Source organism: Salmo salar, chromosome 25, assembly GCF_965601325.2.
Source record: "Salmo salar chromosome 25, fSalSal1, whole genome shotgun sequence".
Classification (NCBI taxonomy): Eukaryota; Metazoa; Chordata; class Actinopteri; order Salmoniformes; family Salmonidae; genus Salmo; species Salmo salar.
Window position 1 is genome coordinate 30,692,501 of NC_138315.1, and position 15,376 is coordinate 30,707,876.

Sequence of the window (15,376 nt, forward strand, 5' to 3'; positions counted from 1 at the left end):
TGCGTGCGGTATTGTGTACCTTGATGTGTGTGTGTGTGTGTGTGCGCGTGCGTGGGGTATTGTGTACCTTGATGTGTGTGTGTGTGTGTGTGTGTGCGTGGGGTATTGTGTACCTTGATGTTTGATGTGGGTGTGTGTGTGTGTGCGCGTGGGGTAAAGTGTACCTTGATGTTTGATGTGTGTGTGTGCGTGTGTGTGTGTGCGTGCGTGCGGTATTGTGTACCTTGATGTGTGTGTGTGTGTGTGTGCGCGTGCGTGCGGTATTGTGTACCTTGATGTGTGTGTGTGTGTGTGTGCGTGGGGTATTGTGTACCTTGATGTTTGATGTGGGTGTGTGTGTGTGTGCGCGTGGGGTAAAGTGTACCTTGATGTTTGATGTGTGTGTGTGCGTGTGTGTGTGTGCGTGCGTGCGGTATTGTGTACCTTGATGTGTGTGTGTGTGTGTGTGCGCGTGCGTGGGGTATTGTGTACCTTGATGTTTGATGTGTGTGTGCGTGTGTGTGTGCGTGCGTGGGGTATTGTGTACCTTGATGTTTGATGTGTGTGTGCGTGTGTGTGTGTGTGTGTGTGCGTGGGGTATTGTGTACCTTGATGTTTGATGTGTGTGTGTGTGTGTGTGTGTGTGTGTGTGCGTGCGTGGGGTATTGTGTACCTTGATGTTTGATGTGTGTGTGTGTGTGTGTGTGTGTGTGTGCGTGCGTGGGGTATTGTGTACCTTGATGTTTGATGTGTGTGTGTGTGTGTGTGCGTGCGTGGGGTATTGTGTACCTTGATGTTTGATGCGTGGGGTATTGTGTGCGTGGGGTATTGTGTGCGTGGGGTATCGTGTACCTTGATGTTTGATGCGTGGGGTATTGTGTACCTTGATGTTTGATGTGTGCGTGGGGTATTGTGTGCGTGGGGTATCGTGTACCTTGATGTTTGATGCGTGGGTGCGTGGGGTATTGTGTACCTTGATGTTTGATGTGTGCGTGGGGTATTGTGTGCGTGGGGTATTGTGTACCTTGATGTTTGATGTGGGTGCGTGGGGTATTGTGTACCTTGATGTTTGATGTGGGTGCGTGGGGTATCGTGTACCTTGATGTTTGATGTGGGTGCGTGGGGTATTGTGTACCTTGATGTTTGATGTGGGTGCGTGGGGTATTGTGTACCTTGCGTAGCTGCTCCAGCTCCTGTGCAGTCTGCTGAGACTGCTGCTTCTGTCTGCGGAGCTGAACTGTCAACTCCTCTACCTCCTTCTGCAACGACGACAGCTCCTGGAGACACAAAACACGGTTATACTTGTGAGGACTTTTTGGGGACCAACAACTGATTCCAAATTCCAAATCCTATTTTCCCTAACCTTAAACATAACCCTTAAGTCTAAAATAGCTTTTTTAGAAGCGATGACTGGGAAAAAATGTCCTCACTTCTCTGAATTTTTGTTACTTTACAATTCTTGTGAGGACTTCTGGTACTCAGAAGAATAGTAAAACGTGTACACACATTTAGGTAATTTAGCAGACGCTCTTATCCAGAGCGACTTACAATCAGTGCATTGAACAAAAATAGTCCTCTCACACACACACCTTAGTCTTCTGTTCCTTCAGTAGTCTCTCAGCCTGCAGGTCTCTGTTCAGGGTGTCTGTCTGTCTGTGTAGCTCTGCTGTCTGTCCTTCCATCTGTCTCACCGTATTCCTCAGAGTCTCCAACTCGGTCATCAGGTCCTCTCTCTCCGACCACAGCTGTTCATGCTGGACACAGAACACACACACAATCAAACTTCACTCATGAGTTCCTGGCAAACACCAGTCCCCCTGGCCAATCCGCCAGCCAGGGAGACAGAATACACTTCAACAATAACATCAAATCAGGTAAACATATCTAACATAAAGACATCCAGGGATGTCTCAGATACTGTTATGAGTTTCTCTGTCTGTATTTCCAGTCTGTACTGTCCCAGGGGAGCTCTCAGCTCACACAGCCAAGACCAGCATCTGTCTCAGTAGACTGACACCGCCACAACAGCAGATGGAACCAGCCACTGGTTAATTTACACACACTCCGTTACTTCACAAGAAACAGACAATTAGGAAGAGAAAACTATAATCACAAGAAGAGGAAGAATGAAAATAATGAACTAACGGACAGTTTGTATTTGGACTGAGGGGGAAATTGTCAGTTTGGTTGAGCATGCTGGATGACTTCTGAGCATGGTTTGTGTGTGAGACTGTAGTGTGTTTGTGTTACCTGTTGTACTGCGGTGTTTAGTTGTTTGGTCAGCTCAGTAATCTGTTTCTCAGCTCCCTCCACCGTCTCTCTCTCCTTATCCAGCTGCTCTGTCTGCCTGTCGTAGTCCAGCTGCAAGTTCTGTAACACACACACTTAGTATTAAACCCATTCACTATTGAATAGGCGATGTGCAGCTTAATTAAGCAATAAGGCACGAGGTGGTATGGTGTGTTATTACGCACGACGCAACACGGAGTGCCTAGATACAGCCCTTAGCCGTGGTATATTGGCCATATACCACAAACCCCAGAGGTGCCTTATTGCTATTATAAACTGGTTACAAACGTAATTAGAACATTAAAAATACATGTTCTCTCAATATATAGGATCTGATATACCACTGCATGCAGCCAATCAGCATTCAGGGCTCGAACCACCCAGTTTATAATGCAGATTAACACCAGCGCATATATCAAGCTGCCTGTTCTACAGTGACTGGGTATTCAAACTTTATTTGTCACATGCGCCGAACACAACAAGTGCAGACTTTACAGTGAAATGCTTACATACAAGCCCTTAACCAATAGTGCAGTTCAAGAAGAGTTAAGAAAATATTTACCAGGTAGACTGAAGTAAAAGGTAATAATAAAAAGTAACACAATAAGAATAACGAGGCTATATACAGGGGGCACCGGTACCGAAGTCAGTGTGTGGGGGTACGGGCTAGTTGAGGTAATCTGTAGGTGGGGGTGAAGTGACTATGCATAGATAATAAACAGCGAGTAGCAGCAGTGTACAAAAGGGAGGGAGGGAGGGGGATCAATGCAAATTGTCCGGTGGCAATTTTATGGCTTGGGTTAGAAGCTGTTGAGGAGCCTTTTGGTCCTAGACTTGGCGCTCCGGTACCACTTGCCGTGCGGTAACAGAGAAAACAGTCTATAACTTGGGTGACTGGAGTCTCTGACAATTTTATGGGCTTTCCTCTGACACCGCCTAGTATATAGGTCCTGGGATGTCAGGAAGTTTGGCCCCAGTGATGTACTGGGCTGTACGCACTACCCTCTGTAGTGCTTTACAGTCAGATGCCGAGCAGTTGCCATACCAGGCGGTGATGCAACCGGTCAGGATGCTCTCAATGGTGCAGCTGTAGAACCTTTTGAGGATCTGGGGACCCATGCCAAATCTCTTCGGTCTCCTGAGGGGGAAAAAGTTTTGTTGTGCCCTCTTTGACTGTTTTGTTGTGTTTGGACCATAATAGTTAATTGGTGATGTGGACACCAAGGAACTTGAAACTCTCGACCTGCTCCACTACAGCCCCGTCGATGTTAATGGGGGCCTGTTCGGCCTGCCTTTTCCTGTAGTCCACGATCAGCTCCTTTGTCTTGCTCACATTGAGGGAGAGGTCGTTGTCCTGGCACCACATGGCCAGTTCTCTGACCTCCTCCTATAGGCCGTCTCATCGTTGTCAGTGATCAGGCACTGTTGTGTCGTCAGCAAACTTAATGATGGTGTTGGAGTCGTGTTTGGCCACACAGTCGTGGGTGAACAGGAAATACAGGAGGGACTAAGTACAGACCCCTGAGGGAGCCCAGTGTTAAGGATCAGTGTGGCAGACGTGTTGTTGCCTACTCTTAACACGTGGGGGGCGGCCCGTCAGGAAGTCCAGGATCCAGTTGCAGAGGGAGGTGTTTAGTCCCAGAGTCCTTAACTTAGTGATGAGCTTCATGGGCACTATGGTGTTGAACGCTGAGCTGTAGTCAATGAACAGCATTCTCACGTAGGTGTTCCTTTTGTCCAGGTGAGAAAGGGCAGTGTGGAGTGCGATTGAGTTTGCGTCATCTGTGGATCTGTTGGAGTGGTATGCAAATTGGAGTGGGTCTAGGGTATCCGGGAGGATGCTGTTGATGTGAGCCATGACCAGCCTTTCAAAACACTTCATGGCTACCGACGTGAGAGCCACAGGGCTATAATCATTTAGGCAGGCTACCTTCGTTTCCTTGGGCACAGGGGCTATGGTGGTCTGCTTAAAACATGTAGGCATTACAGACTCGGTCAGGGAGCGGTTGAAGATGTCAGTGAAGACACTTGATATAGTTGGTCTGCGCATGCTTTGAGTACACGTCCTGGTAATCCGTCTGGCCCAGCGGCTATCTGAATGTTGACCTATTTAAAGGTTTTTGTTTACATTGGCTACCGAGAGCGTTATCACACAGTCATCCAGAACAGCTGGTGCACTCGTGCATGCTTCAGTGTTGTTTGCCTCAAAGCGAGCATAAAAGGCATTTAGCTCATCTGGTAGGCTCGCGTCACTGGGAAGCTCGAGTCTGGGTTTCCCTTTGTAGTCCGTAATGGCCACATCCAACGAGCGTCAGAGCCGGTGTAGTAGGATTCAATCTTGATCCTCTATTGACACTTTGCTTGTTTGATGGTTCATCCGAGGGTATAGCGGGATTTCTTATAAGCGTCCGGATTAGTCTCCCGCTCCTTGAAAGAGTCAGCTCTAGCCTTTAGCTCGATGCAGATGTTGCCTGTAATCCATGGCTTCTGGTTGGGATATGTACGTACAGTCACTGTGAGAACGACGTTGTCAATGGACTTATTGATGAAGCCGATGACTGAGATGGTATACTCCTCAATGCCATTGGATGAATCCCGGAACATATTCCAGTCTGTGCTAGCAAAACAGTCCTGTAGTGTAGCATCCGCGTCATCTGACCACTTCCATATTGAGCGAGTCGCTGGTACTTCCTGCTTTAGTTTTTGCTTGTAAGCAGGAATCAGGAGAATATAATTCTGTTCAGATTTGCCAAATGGAGGGCGGGGGAGAGCTTTTCATGCATTGCTGTGTGTGGAGTAAAGGTGGTCAATGACTTTTTCTTCTCTGGTTGCACATGTGACATGTGACATGCAAATAGGTAAATATTTGGTAAAACTGATTTAAGTTTGCCTTCATTAAAGTCCCTGGCCACTAGGAGCACCGCTTCTGATTGAGCATTTTCTTCTTTGCTTATGGCCTTATATAGAGTTGGTTGAGTGTGGTCTTAGTTCCAGCTTCGTGGTAGTAAACAGATGGCTACGAATAGATAGTGTGGTCTACATCTTATCATAAGGTACTCTACCTCAGGCGAGCAATACCTCGAGACTTCTTTAATATTAGACATCGCGCACCAGCTGTTATTGACAAATAGACACACACCTCCACCCCTCGTCTTACCAGAGGGAGCGTCTCTGTTCTGCCGGTGCATGGAAAATCCTGCCAGCTCTACATTGTCCGTATCGTCGTTCAGCCACATCTCGGTGAAACACAAGATGTTACAGTTTTTGTCCCGTTGGTAGGATAATCTTAATCGTAGGTCATCAATTATATTTTCCAATGATTGCATGTTAGCAAGAAGAACGGATGGCAGTGGGAGTTTACTCGCTCCCCTACGGATTCTCAGAAGGCTGCCCGATTTGCGGCCCCTTTTCCTGCATCTTTTCTTGACGCAAAAGGCAGGGATCTGGGCCCGATCCAGTGAAAGCAGGATATCCTTCTCGTCGGACTTCCAGTCCGCGGTGAGTAATCACTGTTCTGATGTCCAGAAGTTATTTTCGGTCATCCATTCAGGTGTAGAACAAAACTCCCATTAATTAAACACAGCAGAGTGATTTGATCTCTAATGGCTTCCAAAGCTAATTCATAAAGACAACCGTCTGATCCCATTTAATGTGGCTGTTGTGCATTATACTAACTGAAACACAAACAGAAAGCTCTCTGCTGAACAGACACACTTAGCAGTTATGGCCAGAAAGCTAGAGCATTGGGGGAAAAGCTACTGTTATTTTCCTCATCATCTCTTCAAGTGTTTTTTGCAATAAAACAGATTTGTACCACCGGCTAAATAAGCAATTCACTATTGATTTATGTGTTGTTCATTCTGTATAAGGTGGGGATGTAGTGAGGGGTCAGGGCTAGGGGTCAGGGGTGAGTAATACCTTGTATCCCTCTGCTCCATGGATGATGTCTTTCATTGAGCTGGTCACTCTCTCTCTCTCAGCCTTCAACACCTCCACTTCCTCCTTCAGAGACACAGCCTCTTTCCTGCTGGTGTCCAGCTCCTTCCTGGCTTTCACAGCCACCACCTTGAGCTTATTCATCCTCTCATCCTTCTCTTTGCTTTCCTTCTCCAGCAGGGCTGAGATGGAGGGATGAGACATCATCACACACAGATCATTGGAGGAATCAGTATCCCTCAATGATTGGCACTTTGTATCTGTCATTCTTAAATGAGCTTAATAAACATCTAGGCAGGTCTCAAAACAAACAATAATTACATGTTTTGTATTGCTCATCTGTCATAGTATTATTACACAGAGTTTCCTGTTCTGTTCTACACTGGACAGTAGTAATTAGGAACGTACCGATTTTCTCAGTGAACTCATTGGCTGTGTACTCCTCTGAGACAGGAGACGGGGCTGTAGACTGGTGGGGGGGGGGAGAGAGAGAGGGAGGGGAAAAGAAGAGAGGGGAAATCTGTAGAACTAATGAAAAATACCATAGCAGTCACTTTGACAAACCATGGCTTGGGAAAAAACAATCCCTTTATGTCCTTTAGATGGTGTGTAGATGTTTTGAAGGAAAGAAGCCAGAAGAAGTACTTACCTGTAAGCCAGCCATCTCACTTCTCAGCAGAGATATCACTGTGTCCTTCTCTGTTAGCTGCTGTTGCAGCTCTCTCCTCTCCTTCTCCGCCTGTTCTTCCTCCTCCTCTCTCTCCGTCTCTCTTCCCTCCTTTTCCTCCCTCTCTCTGTCTGCCAGTGTCTCTGTAGCCTGGCTGACCTGTGTCAGTAGTTCTTGGTTCTCTGTTCTCATCTTCTCATTGGCCAGTTTCATCTCCCTCAGGTCTTTCTGTAGAGCTTCAGTATCTCCCACCACCTCCCCCAGATTACTCTTCAGCAGGCTCCTCTCCTTCTCCAGCTCCTCTATACGAGCCTGCAGCTCCTCCACCTCTTCCCCTGGGCTCCCCTGCACATTCTCAGACCTCTCCCTCTGCACCTCCTCTAGATTACTCTTCAGCAGGCTCCTCTCCTTCTCTAACTCCTCTATATGAGCATGTAGCTCAGCCACCTCCTCTCTTTGGCCTTGACTCTCCTCCACCTCCCTCTCTCTTTCCTCCCACAGCCTCATCACCTCCATCTCTCTGTCCTGCAGTGCTGATAGTGTTCTGTCTCTCGCTGTGCTCAACACATTGACTGTCTCCTCTAACTCCTGAACAGCACTCTCCTTCATCTGTAGCTGAGAGAGGATCTCCCCGTTCTGCTTGCTCAGATCCTCCACTGAAGCCCTTAGCTCTACAGCTAACACTGTCTGCACCTCAAGAGATGCCTTTAGCTCAGAGGCTAACACTGTCTGCGCCTCTACTGAGTCCTTTAGCTTGAGGGCTAACGCAGTCTTCTCCTCCATAGACGTCTGCAGCTGCTCCTTCAGCCCCTCGGCTGCCTGTGTCTGCTCTAAGAAGCTCTCCAGCCTCTTCTCTAGGCCCTGGACCTTCTCCAGCAGGCTCTCTCTGTCTTCATCCAACCCTCTCACCCTCTCCACCAGACCATCTCGCTCCTCAGTAAGCCCTCTGACGCTCTCCTGTAGCTCCTGGACTGCAGAAGCCGCCTGTTCCTTCATAGCTTCATACTGTCTGGTGAAGTCCCCGGTCCTCTGACCAAGCTCAGTCTCCAGGCCTCTCAGGATGTCTCTGGTGTGTTCGTACTCAGCCACCGCCTGGCTCCTGTCTAGGGACTCGCACTGGGACCTCAGCTCCTGAGCCTGACCCTGCTGTTCTTGCAGGGTCAGGCTCTGGTAGGTGGCACCAGGGACAGGGCTGGACAGGCTCTGTCTGGGGCTGGAGGGGCTAGCTGGGCTGGCAGGTAGGCCGTCCACTGGGTCTCTCCGTGGGCCGCTCTGCTGGAGCTGAGTGAAAGCTTGAGCCTCCTGAAGGTCACGGTTAGGGGTTTCCGGGCTCAGAAGATCACAGTTAGGGGTCATACTTAGGTCAGGGGTCTCAACCTCCCGGGTCATCAGCAACTCTTCGATTTTAAACTGTAGTTCCTCCTTCTCCGTCTGAAACTCCTCCCTCACCCTCTCATGCTCCGCCTCCAGTTCAGTCTTCACATTGCCCAGGAAGGTCAGCTCGTCTTGCAGCATGGTATTCTGGGATTGCTGGTCCTCCAGGGCGGATCGTAGCTGTCCGCTCTCTGTCTCTCCATCACTGGCATCAATCTGACTTAAACCAGACAGCTCCAACATCCTGGCTATCCCTAAGCTGCGGCCGCTAGACTCCTCCTCTTCTTCCTGCACATCCTGCAGGAAGCTGTCATAACAAAAGGAAGAAGATTGGATTAATAAAGCACTTTTTCTAGTTGCTCAAAGCATTTTACTGTACATTGTATGAATTAGCTCGTCCATCAACAATGTGTAGCACTAGGCCCCACCTGTCTTTGAGAGCCAGCTGCTCACTGAGCTCCTCTTGGAGGAGTAGCAGTCTCCCTCTCTCCATCTTAAAGTCCTCTTCCAGAGCTCTCAGCTCCTCTTCATGTTGCACACTATGCTGAGCCAACTCCTCTCTCAGGTTCTCTACTTCCTGCTGGGCCTGAAAGGAAAGGAAAGGAAAGGAAAACACACACACACACACACACACACACACACACACACACACACACACACACACACCACACACACACACACACACACACACACACACACACACACACACACACACACACACACACACACACACACACACACACACACACTTTATTGCAACATTTAAAGCAGGTGGTCTTCATCAACTATCAGCTTACAACAGTGTAAGGGTTTTTCTTTTGTGACATTTTTCATACACTACTTTTGAACTAACCTCTGTCAGCGCCCTCTGGTGGTCTTCTTGCAGCACTGAAGCCACCTGGGCGCTTCGCTCCAAGGCTGCAGCTAGCTCCGTCTGCAGACTCAGGATCTCTGACTCCAGGCTGCGGCTAACGGCTTCTACACTCTCGTTTGAGTGTTCCCTTTCTCTCTGCTTTTCTTTCTCTCTTTCGCTCTCTTTCTCTCTGTCATTCTCTTCTTTCTTCCTCAGAAGCCTCTGGAAGAATTCGACTTCTTCTTTGTGTTTGGCTTGGGATGAGTCTAGGCTCTTCTCCAAGGCTGCAATTTTCTTCTGGTGGTCTTCCTTGGCCTGGTCCAACTCTCCCAGCAGGGTGGCCAGTTTCCCTACTGCATCCTTGTCATATTCAACAGAAAACACAAAGTTAGAACTGGACTGGAACAAAAGGCTAAACACCCTGTAGTTATCAAGGGCCAGGGTAGGTGACTACTGGTCTGGCCTACACAGACAGATGCCATGGTCTGCTATAGTTCACCTGTTCCCGGTGCTTGATCTTCTCATTCTCCTTCCGCAGCAACACCACACTCTGCTGGGTCTCAGCCTTTTCCAGCAGCAAGGCACTCATCCTCTCGGTCAGCTCCTAGTAGAACAGAATGGAAAACACATTACTAACAAACACTTATGAATAAAATAGAAATGAACAGAACACCTTTACACTTCCAAAGCACTTCAGCAGCATAGGATTATACATTTTCTCATGTAAGATTTTAAGACCACAAACCTGTATGATGGAGTCACCTGAATTGCCTTTTGGCTGAGATTTGAGGTTATCAACCTCCTTTTCCAAATCTGTAATTTTTTTTATTGAGAAACAGAAAGGACAACAATAATTAAAAAAGGAAATCCAACCAGCTACTGTATTAATATTATCAACGATCACAACATTGAATGGTAAACCGTGGATAGATGGCAGCGTTCGCACAAAACTGAAAGAGCAAACCACCGCATTTACCCATGGTAAGGTGACTGGGAAAATGGTTGAAAACTAACAATGTATTAATTCCCTCCATAAGGCAATCAAACAGGCAAAACGTCAGTACTGAGAGAAAGTGGAGTCGCAATTCAACGGCTCAGACACGAGACATATGTGGCAGGGTCTACAATCACGGACTACAAAGGGAAAACCAGCTGCGCCGCGGACACCAACGTCTTGCTGCCAGACAAGCTAAACACCTTCTTCGCCTGTTTTGAGGACAACACAGTGCCACCGACACAGTACGCCCCCAAGGACTGTGGGCTCTCATTCTCCGTGGCTGATGTGAGTAAGACATTTAAGCATGTTAACATTAGCAAGGCTGCCGGCCCAGACGACATCCCTAGACACGTCCTCAGAGCATGTGCAGACCAGCTGGCTGGAGTGTTTTTACAGCTGTCCCCACTTGTTTCAGGATGTCCACCACTGTTCCCGTACCCAAGAAAGCAAAGGTTACTGAACTAAATGACTATCGCCCCGTAGCACTCACTTCTGTCATCATCACCCCCACCAACCCCTCTTTTTACGCTGCTTCTACTCTCTGTTTATCATATATGCATAGTCACTTTAACTATACATTCATGTACATACTACCTCAATTGGGCCGACCAACCAGTGCTCCCGCACATTGGCTAACCGGGCTATCTGCATTGTGTCCCACCACCCACCACCCCCTCTTTTACGCTACCGCTGCTCTCCGCTCATCATATATGCAGTCACTTTAACCATATCTACATACTACCTCAAATCAGCCTGACTAACCGGTGTCTGTATGTAGCCTCGCTACTTTTATAGCCTCGCTACTGTATATAGCCTGTCTTTTTACTGTTGTTTTATTTCTTTACCTACCCATTGTTCACCTAATACCTTTTTTGCACTATTGGTTAGAGCCTGTAAGTAAGCATTTCACTACGGCGCACGTGACAAATAAACTTTGATTTGATTTGAAGTGCTTTGAGAGGCTAGTTAAGGATCATATCACCTCCACCTTACCTGACACCCAAGATCCACTTCAATTGGCTTACCGCCCCAATAGATCCACAGACGATGCAACCGCCATCGTACTGCACACTGCCCTATCCCATCTAGACATGAGGAATACCTACGTCAGAATGCTGTTCATTGACTATAACTCAGCATTCAACACCATAGTACCCTCCAAGCTCATTATTAAGCTCTGGGCACTGGGTCTGAACCCCGCCCTCTGCAACTGGGCCCTGGACATCCTGACGGGCCACCCCCAGGTGGTGAAGGTAGGAAACAATACCTTCACTTCACTGATCCTCAACACAGGGGCCCCACAAGGGTGAGTGCTCAGCCCCCTCCTGTACTCCATGTTCACCCATGACTGCATGTCCAAGCACACCTCCAACTCAATCATCAAGTTTGCAGACGACACAACAGTAGTAGGCCTGATTACCAATAATGAGGAGCCAACCTACAAGGAGGAGGTGAGGGCACTGGCAGAGTCGTGCCAAGAAAATAAACTCTCCCTCAACAAAACGAAGGAGCTGATAGTGGACTTCAGGAAACAGCAGAGGGAGGAGCACGCCCCTATCCACATCGACGAGACCGCAGTAGAGAAGGTGGAAAGCTTCAAGTTCCTGGTCGTACAAGTCACTGATGATCTGAAATGGTCTACCCACACGGACAGTCTGGTGAAGAAAGCGCAACAGCGCCTCTTCAACCTCAGGAGGCTGAAGAAATTTGGCTTGGCACCTAAGACCCTCAGAAACTTTTACAGATGCACAATTGAGAGCATCCTGTCAGGCTGTATCACCGCCAGGTACAGCAACTGCCCCACCACCAGGTACAGCAACAGCCCCGCCCGCAACCGCAGGGCTCTCCAGAGGGTGGTACGGTCTGCCCAACGCATCACTGGGGGCACACTGCCTGCCCTCCAGGACACCTACAGCACCCAATCTCACAGGAAGGCCAAAACGATCATCAAGGACATCAACCACACGAACCACAGCCCATTCAACCCACTATCATCCAGAAGGCGAAGTCAGTACAGGTGCATCAAAGCTCGGACAGAGAGACTGAAAAACAGCTTCTCTCTCAAGTTCATCAGACTGTTAAATAGCCATCACTAGCCGGCTACCACCCAGATACTCAACCCTGCACCATGGAGGCTGCTGCCCAATATACACTACCAGTCAAAAGTTTGGACACACCTACTCATTCAAGGGTTTTCTTTATTTTTACTATTTTCTTCATTGTAGAATAATAGTGAAGACATGCAAACTATGAAATAACACATACGGAATAATGTAGTAACCAAAAAAAGTGTTAAACAAATTTTTTTTTTTAAATGTCAGATTCTTCAAAGTAGCCACCCTTTGCCTTGATGACAGCTTTGCACACGCTTGGCATTCTCTCAACCAGCTTCACCTGGAATGTTTTTCCAACAGTCTTGAAGGAGTTCCCACATATGCAGAGCACTTGTTGGCTGCTTTTCCTTCACTCCGCGGTCCAACTCATCCCAAACCATCTCAATTGGGTTGAGGTCGGGTGATTGTGAAGGCCAAGTAATCTGATGCAGCACTCCATCACTCCTTCTTGGTCAAATAGCCCTTACACATCCTGGAGGTGTGTTTTGGGTCATTGTCCTATTGAAAAACAAATGATAGTCCCACTAAGCGCAAACCAGATGGGATGGCGTATCACTGCAGAATGCTGTGGTAACCATGCTGGTTAAGTGTGCCTTGAATTCTAAATAAATCACAGACAGCGTCACCAGCAAAGCACCCCCACACCATCACACCTCCTCCTCCATGTTTCATGGTGGGAACCACACATGCGGAGATCATCCGTTCACCTACTCTGCATCTCACAAAGACACGGCAGTTAGAACCAAAAATCTCACATTTGGACTCCAATGCTTTTGTTTCTTGGCCCAAGCAACCGTCTCTTCTTCTTATTGGTGTCCTTTAGTAGTGGTTTCTTTGCAGCAATTCGACCATTAAGGCCTGATTCACGCAGTCTCCTCGAACAGTTGATGTTTAGATGTGTCTGTTACTTGAACTCTGTGAAGCATTTATTTGGGTGGCAATCTGAGGTGCAGTTAACTCTAATGAACTTATCCTCTGCAGCAGAGGTAACTATGGGTCTTCCTTTCCTATGGCGGTCCTCATGAGAGCCAGTTTCATCATAGCGCTTGATGGATTTTACGACTGCAGTTGAAGAAACTTTAAAAGTTCTTGACATTGTCCATATTGACTGACCTTCATGTCTTAAAGTAATGATGGAGTGTTGTTTCTCTTTGCTTATTTGAGCTGTTCTTGCCATAATATGGACATGTTTTTTTTAACCAAATATGTCTATCTTCTGTATACCACCCCTACCTTGTCACAGAGTGTGCAAAGCTTTCATCAAGGCAAAGGGTGGCTACTTTGAAGAATCTCAAATATAAAACATATTTTGATTCATTTAACACCTTTTTGGTTACTACATCATTACATGTGTTATTTCATAGTTGTGATGTCTTCATTATTATTCGACAATGTAGAAAATAGTAAAAATAAAGAAATGTAGTTTAAATGTATTTGGCTATGGTGTATGTAAACTTCCGACTTCAACTGTATATACTGTAGTCTATTCTACTGTATTTTAGTCAATGCCACTCCAACATTGCTCGTCCTAATATGTATATATTTCTTTATTCCATTCTTTTACTTTTAGATTTGTGTATAGTTGTGAATTGTTAGATTCTACTGCACTGTTGAAGCTAGGAACACAAGCATTTTGCTACACCCACAATAACATCTGCTAAATATGTCTATGTGACCAATAAAATGTGATTTGATTTAAATAATGTATGACAGATGCATCATGTACCTGCACATTTGGACTTCATCTTCTGTATGGCAGCCATCTGCTTCTTGGCAAACTTGATGAGGTCATCTTTGGACAACGTGTCCAACTTCAAAGAGGTAACAATAAGACAAAGTGGTAAGTGTAAGTCAAAGAAGTAACAGTAAGACAAAGAGGTAAGACATAGAAAGCATTATGTGCTGCACCTTTGACTTAGCGGTGGCACCTGGAGGAGGTGAGGCCACAGACTCTGGGCTGGTGTCCTGCTGTTGTAGAGATTTTTTTTTAACATAAAACAGGATACAGGTATGACACATACACACACCTTGTTCAATATTCGACTGAATTGTAGTTGACAACTGCCAACTAACTGAATGATCTACATATCACATTTGATCATACATTACTAGCTACTCATTATTATTTTCTAGATAAGTCAGTTATAATTTAACTACAATTCATCACGGATTTGACACTGCTCTCGAACCCCCCCCCCCCCCACACACCCCCCACACACACACCACACACACACACACACACACACACACACACACACACACACACACACACACACACACACACACACTACATACATACATACATACATACATACATACATACATACATACACACCATTCCTTATGCACCAATCTCACTTTTGCAGCTTAGGCAAACACTAAAAGAAGTGAGGAGTAGGTATCACGTAACTAAACTCATCTAGCTAAATAGCTAGATTTCTTTGCCTGGTGATATGGAAGCATGTGAATACTTCTGGATAAGGAAACAACTAGCTAGTTTACTGTAACGTTCGCCACGGACCTTAATAGCTAGCTAACTACACCAGTAATTTTGGCAAGATGTATGACAACTAAAAAGTATTGTTAGCAGCTCAGTAGGCAGTAGTATCGCATATAGTTTATTACAATGGTGATTAAGTTCTCATCACTAGTGTTAGCTATGGCAGCTAGCCAGACATGCTACAATCACTTCCTTGTCGTTAGACCAAACTTACCTCCATCTTGATCGACGCAATTTAAGTACCCAATCGTTAACGAAATCGGTAGTCTGTGTAACTGAATATCTGATATGTGTTCTTAAATTGCACGGTTACTGTACGATTTGAAAACGAAAGGATTTCAATATTTTGATGCTCTCCAATGCTTAGCTTCAGTTCATTTCCGCTTCAACCAACGTACATACGTCACAACGAACGTAGGTCTAATCTTCTTCCTCTATGGTATATTGACGATCACACAATTTAATGTGCGTCCCGCCACCTACTATGCGGGATGGAAACAGGAATCCCAAAAAAACGAAATAAACTACCAAAAAACGACCCCAAAAATCGATAAATAAAATAAGCTAAATCAAACAACTTTTCTGTAAAAAAATGTAACAGATCTGATCCCTACACAGGCTCAAGGGGAACCTGGGAGGGTGGGTCTTCCGGGCCAGTACCCTTTGC

At 46.6% G+C, this 15,376-nt stretch overlaps 1 protein-coding gene across 2 annotated transcripts in view; it reads right to left on the minus strand.

The window, feature by feature from the left end:
• Nucleotides 1–15,128, minus strand: part of LOC106586531 (GRIP and coiled-coil domain-containing protein 2) — a 32,301-nt gene extending 17,173 nt beyond the window's left edge. Inside the window, exons 1-13 of one of the 2 annotated variants that reach the window (XM_014173931.3) lie at nucleotides 14,924–15,128; nucleotides 14,118–14,177; nucleotides 13,936–14,020; nucleotides 9,844–9,911; nucleotides 9,598–9,702; nucleotides 9,099–9,458; nucleotides 8,674–8,831; nucleotides 6,854–8,552; nucleotides 6,613–6,673; nucleotides 6,187–6,386; nucleotides 2,230–2,349; nucleotides 1,569–1,733; nucleotides 1,152–1,256 (exon numbers count right to left, since the gene is read on the minus strand). In XM_014173931.3, coding sequence (XP_014029406.3) covers nucleotides 1,152–1,256; nucleotides 1,569–1,733; nucleotides 2,230–2,349; nucleotides 6,187–6,386; nucleotides 6,613–6,673; nucleotides 6,854–8,552; nucleotides 8,674–8,831; nucleotides 9,099–9,458; nucleotides 9,598–9,702; nucleotides 9,844–9,911; nucleotides 13,936–14,020; nucleotides 14,118–14,177; nucleotides 14,924–14,929 — 3,192 coding nt within the window. In that variant the 5' untranslated portion in view covers nucleotides 14,930–15,128. The remainder of the gene's footprint in view (nucleotides 1–1,151; nucleotides 1,257–1,568; nucleotides 1,734–2,229; nucleotides 2,350–6,186; nucleotides 6,387–6,612; nucleotides 6,674–6,853; nucleotides 8,553–8,673; nucleotides 8,832–9,098; nucleotides 9,459–9,597; nucleotides 9,703–9,843; nucleotides 9,912–13,935; nucleotides 14,021–14,117; nucleotides 14,178–14,923) is intronic. The other variant, XM_014173932.3, reaches the window with a different exon arrangement.
• Nucleotides 15,129–15,376: the final 248 nt, after the last annotated feature.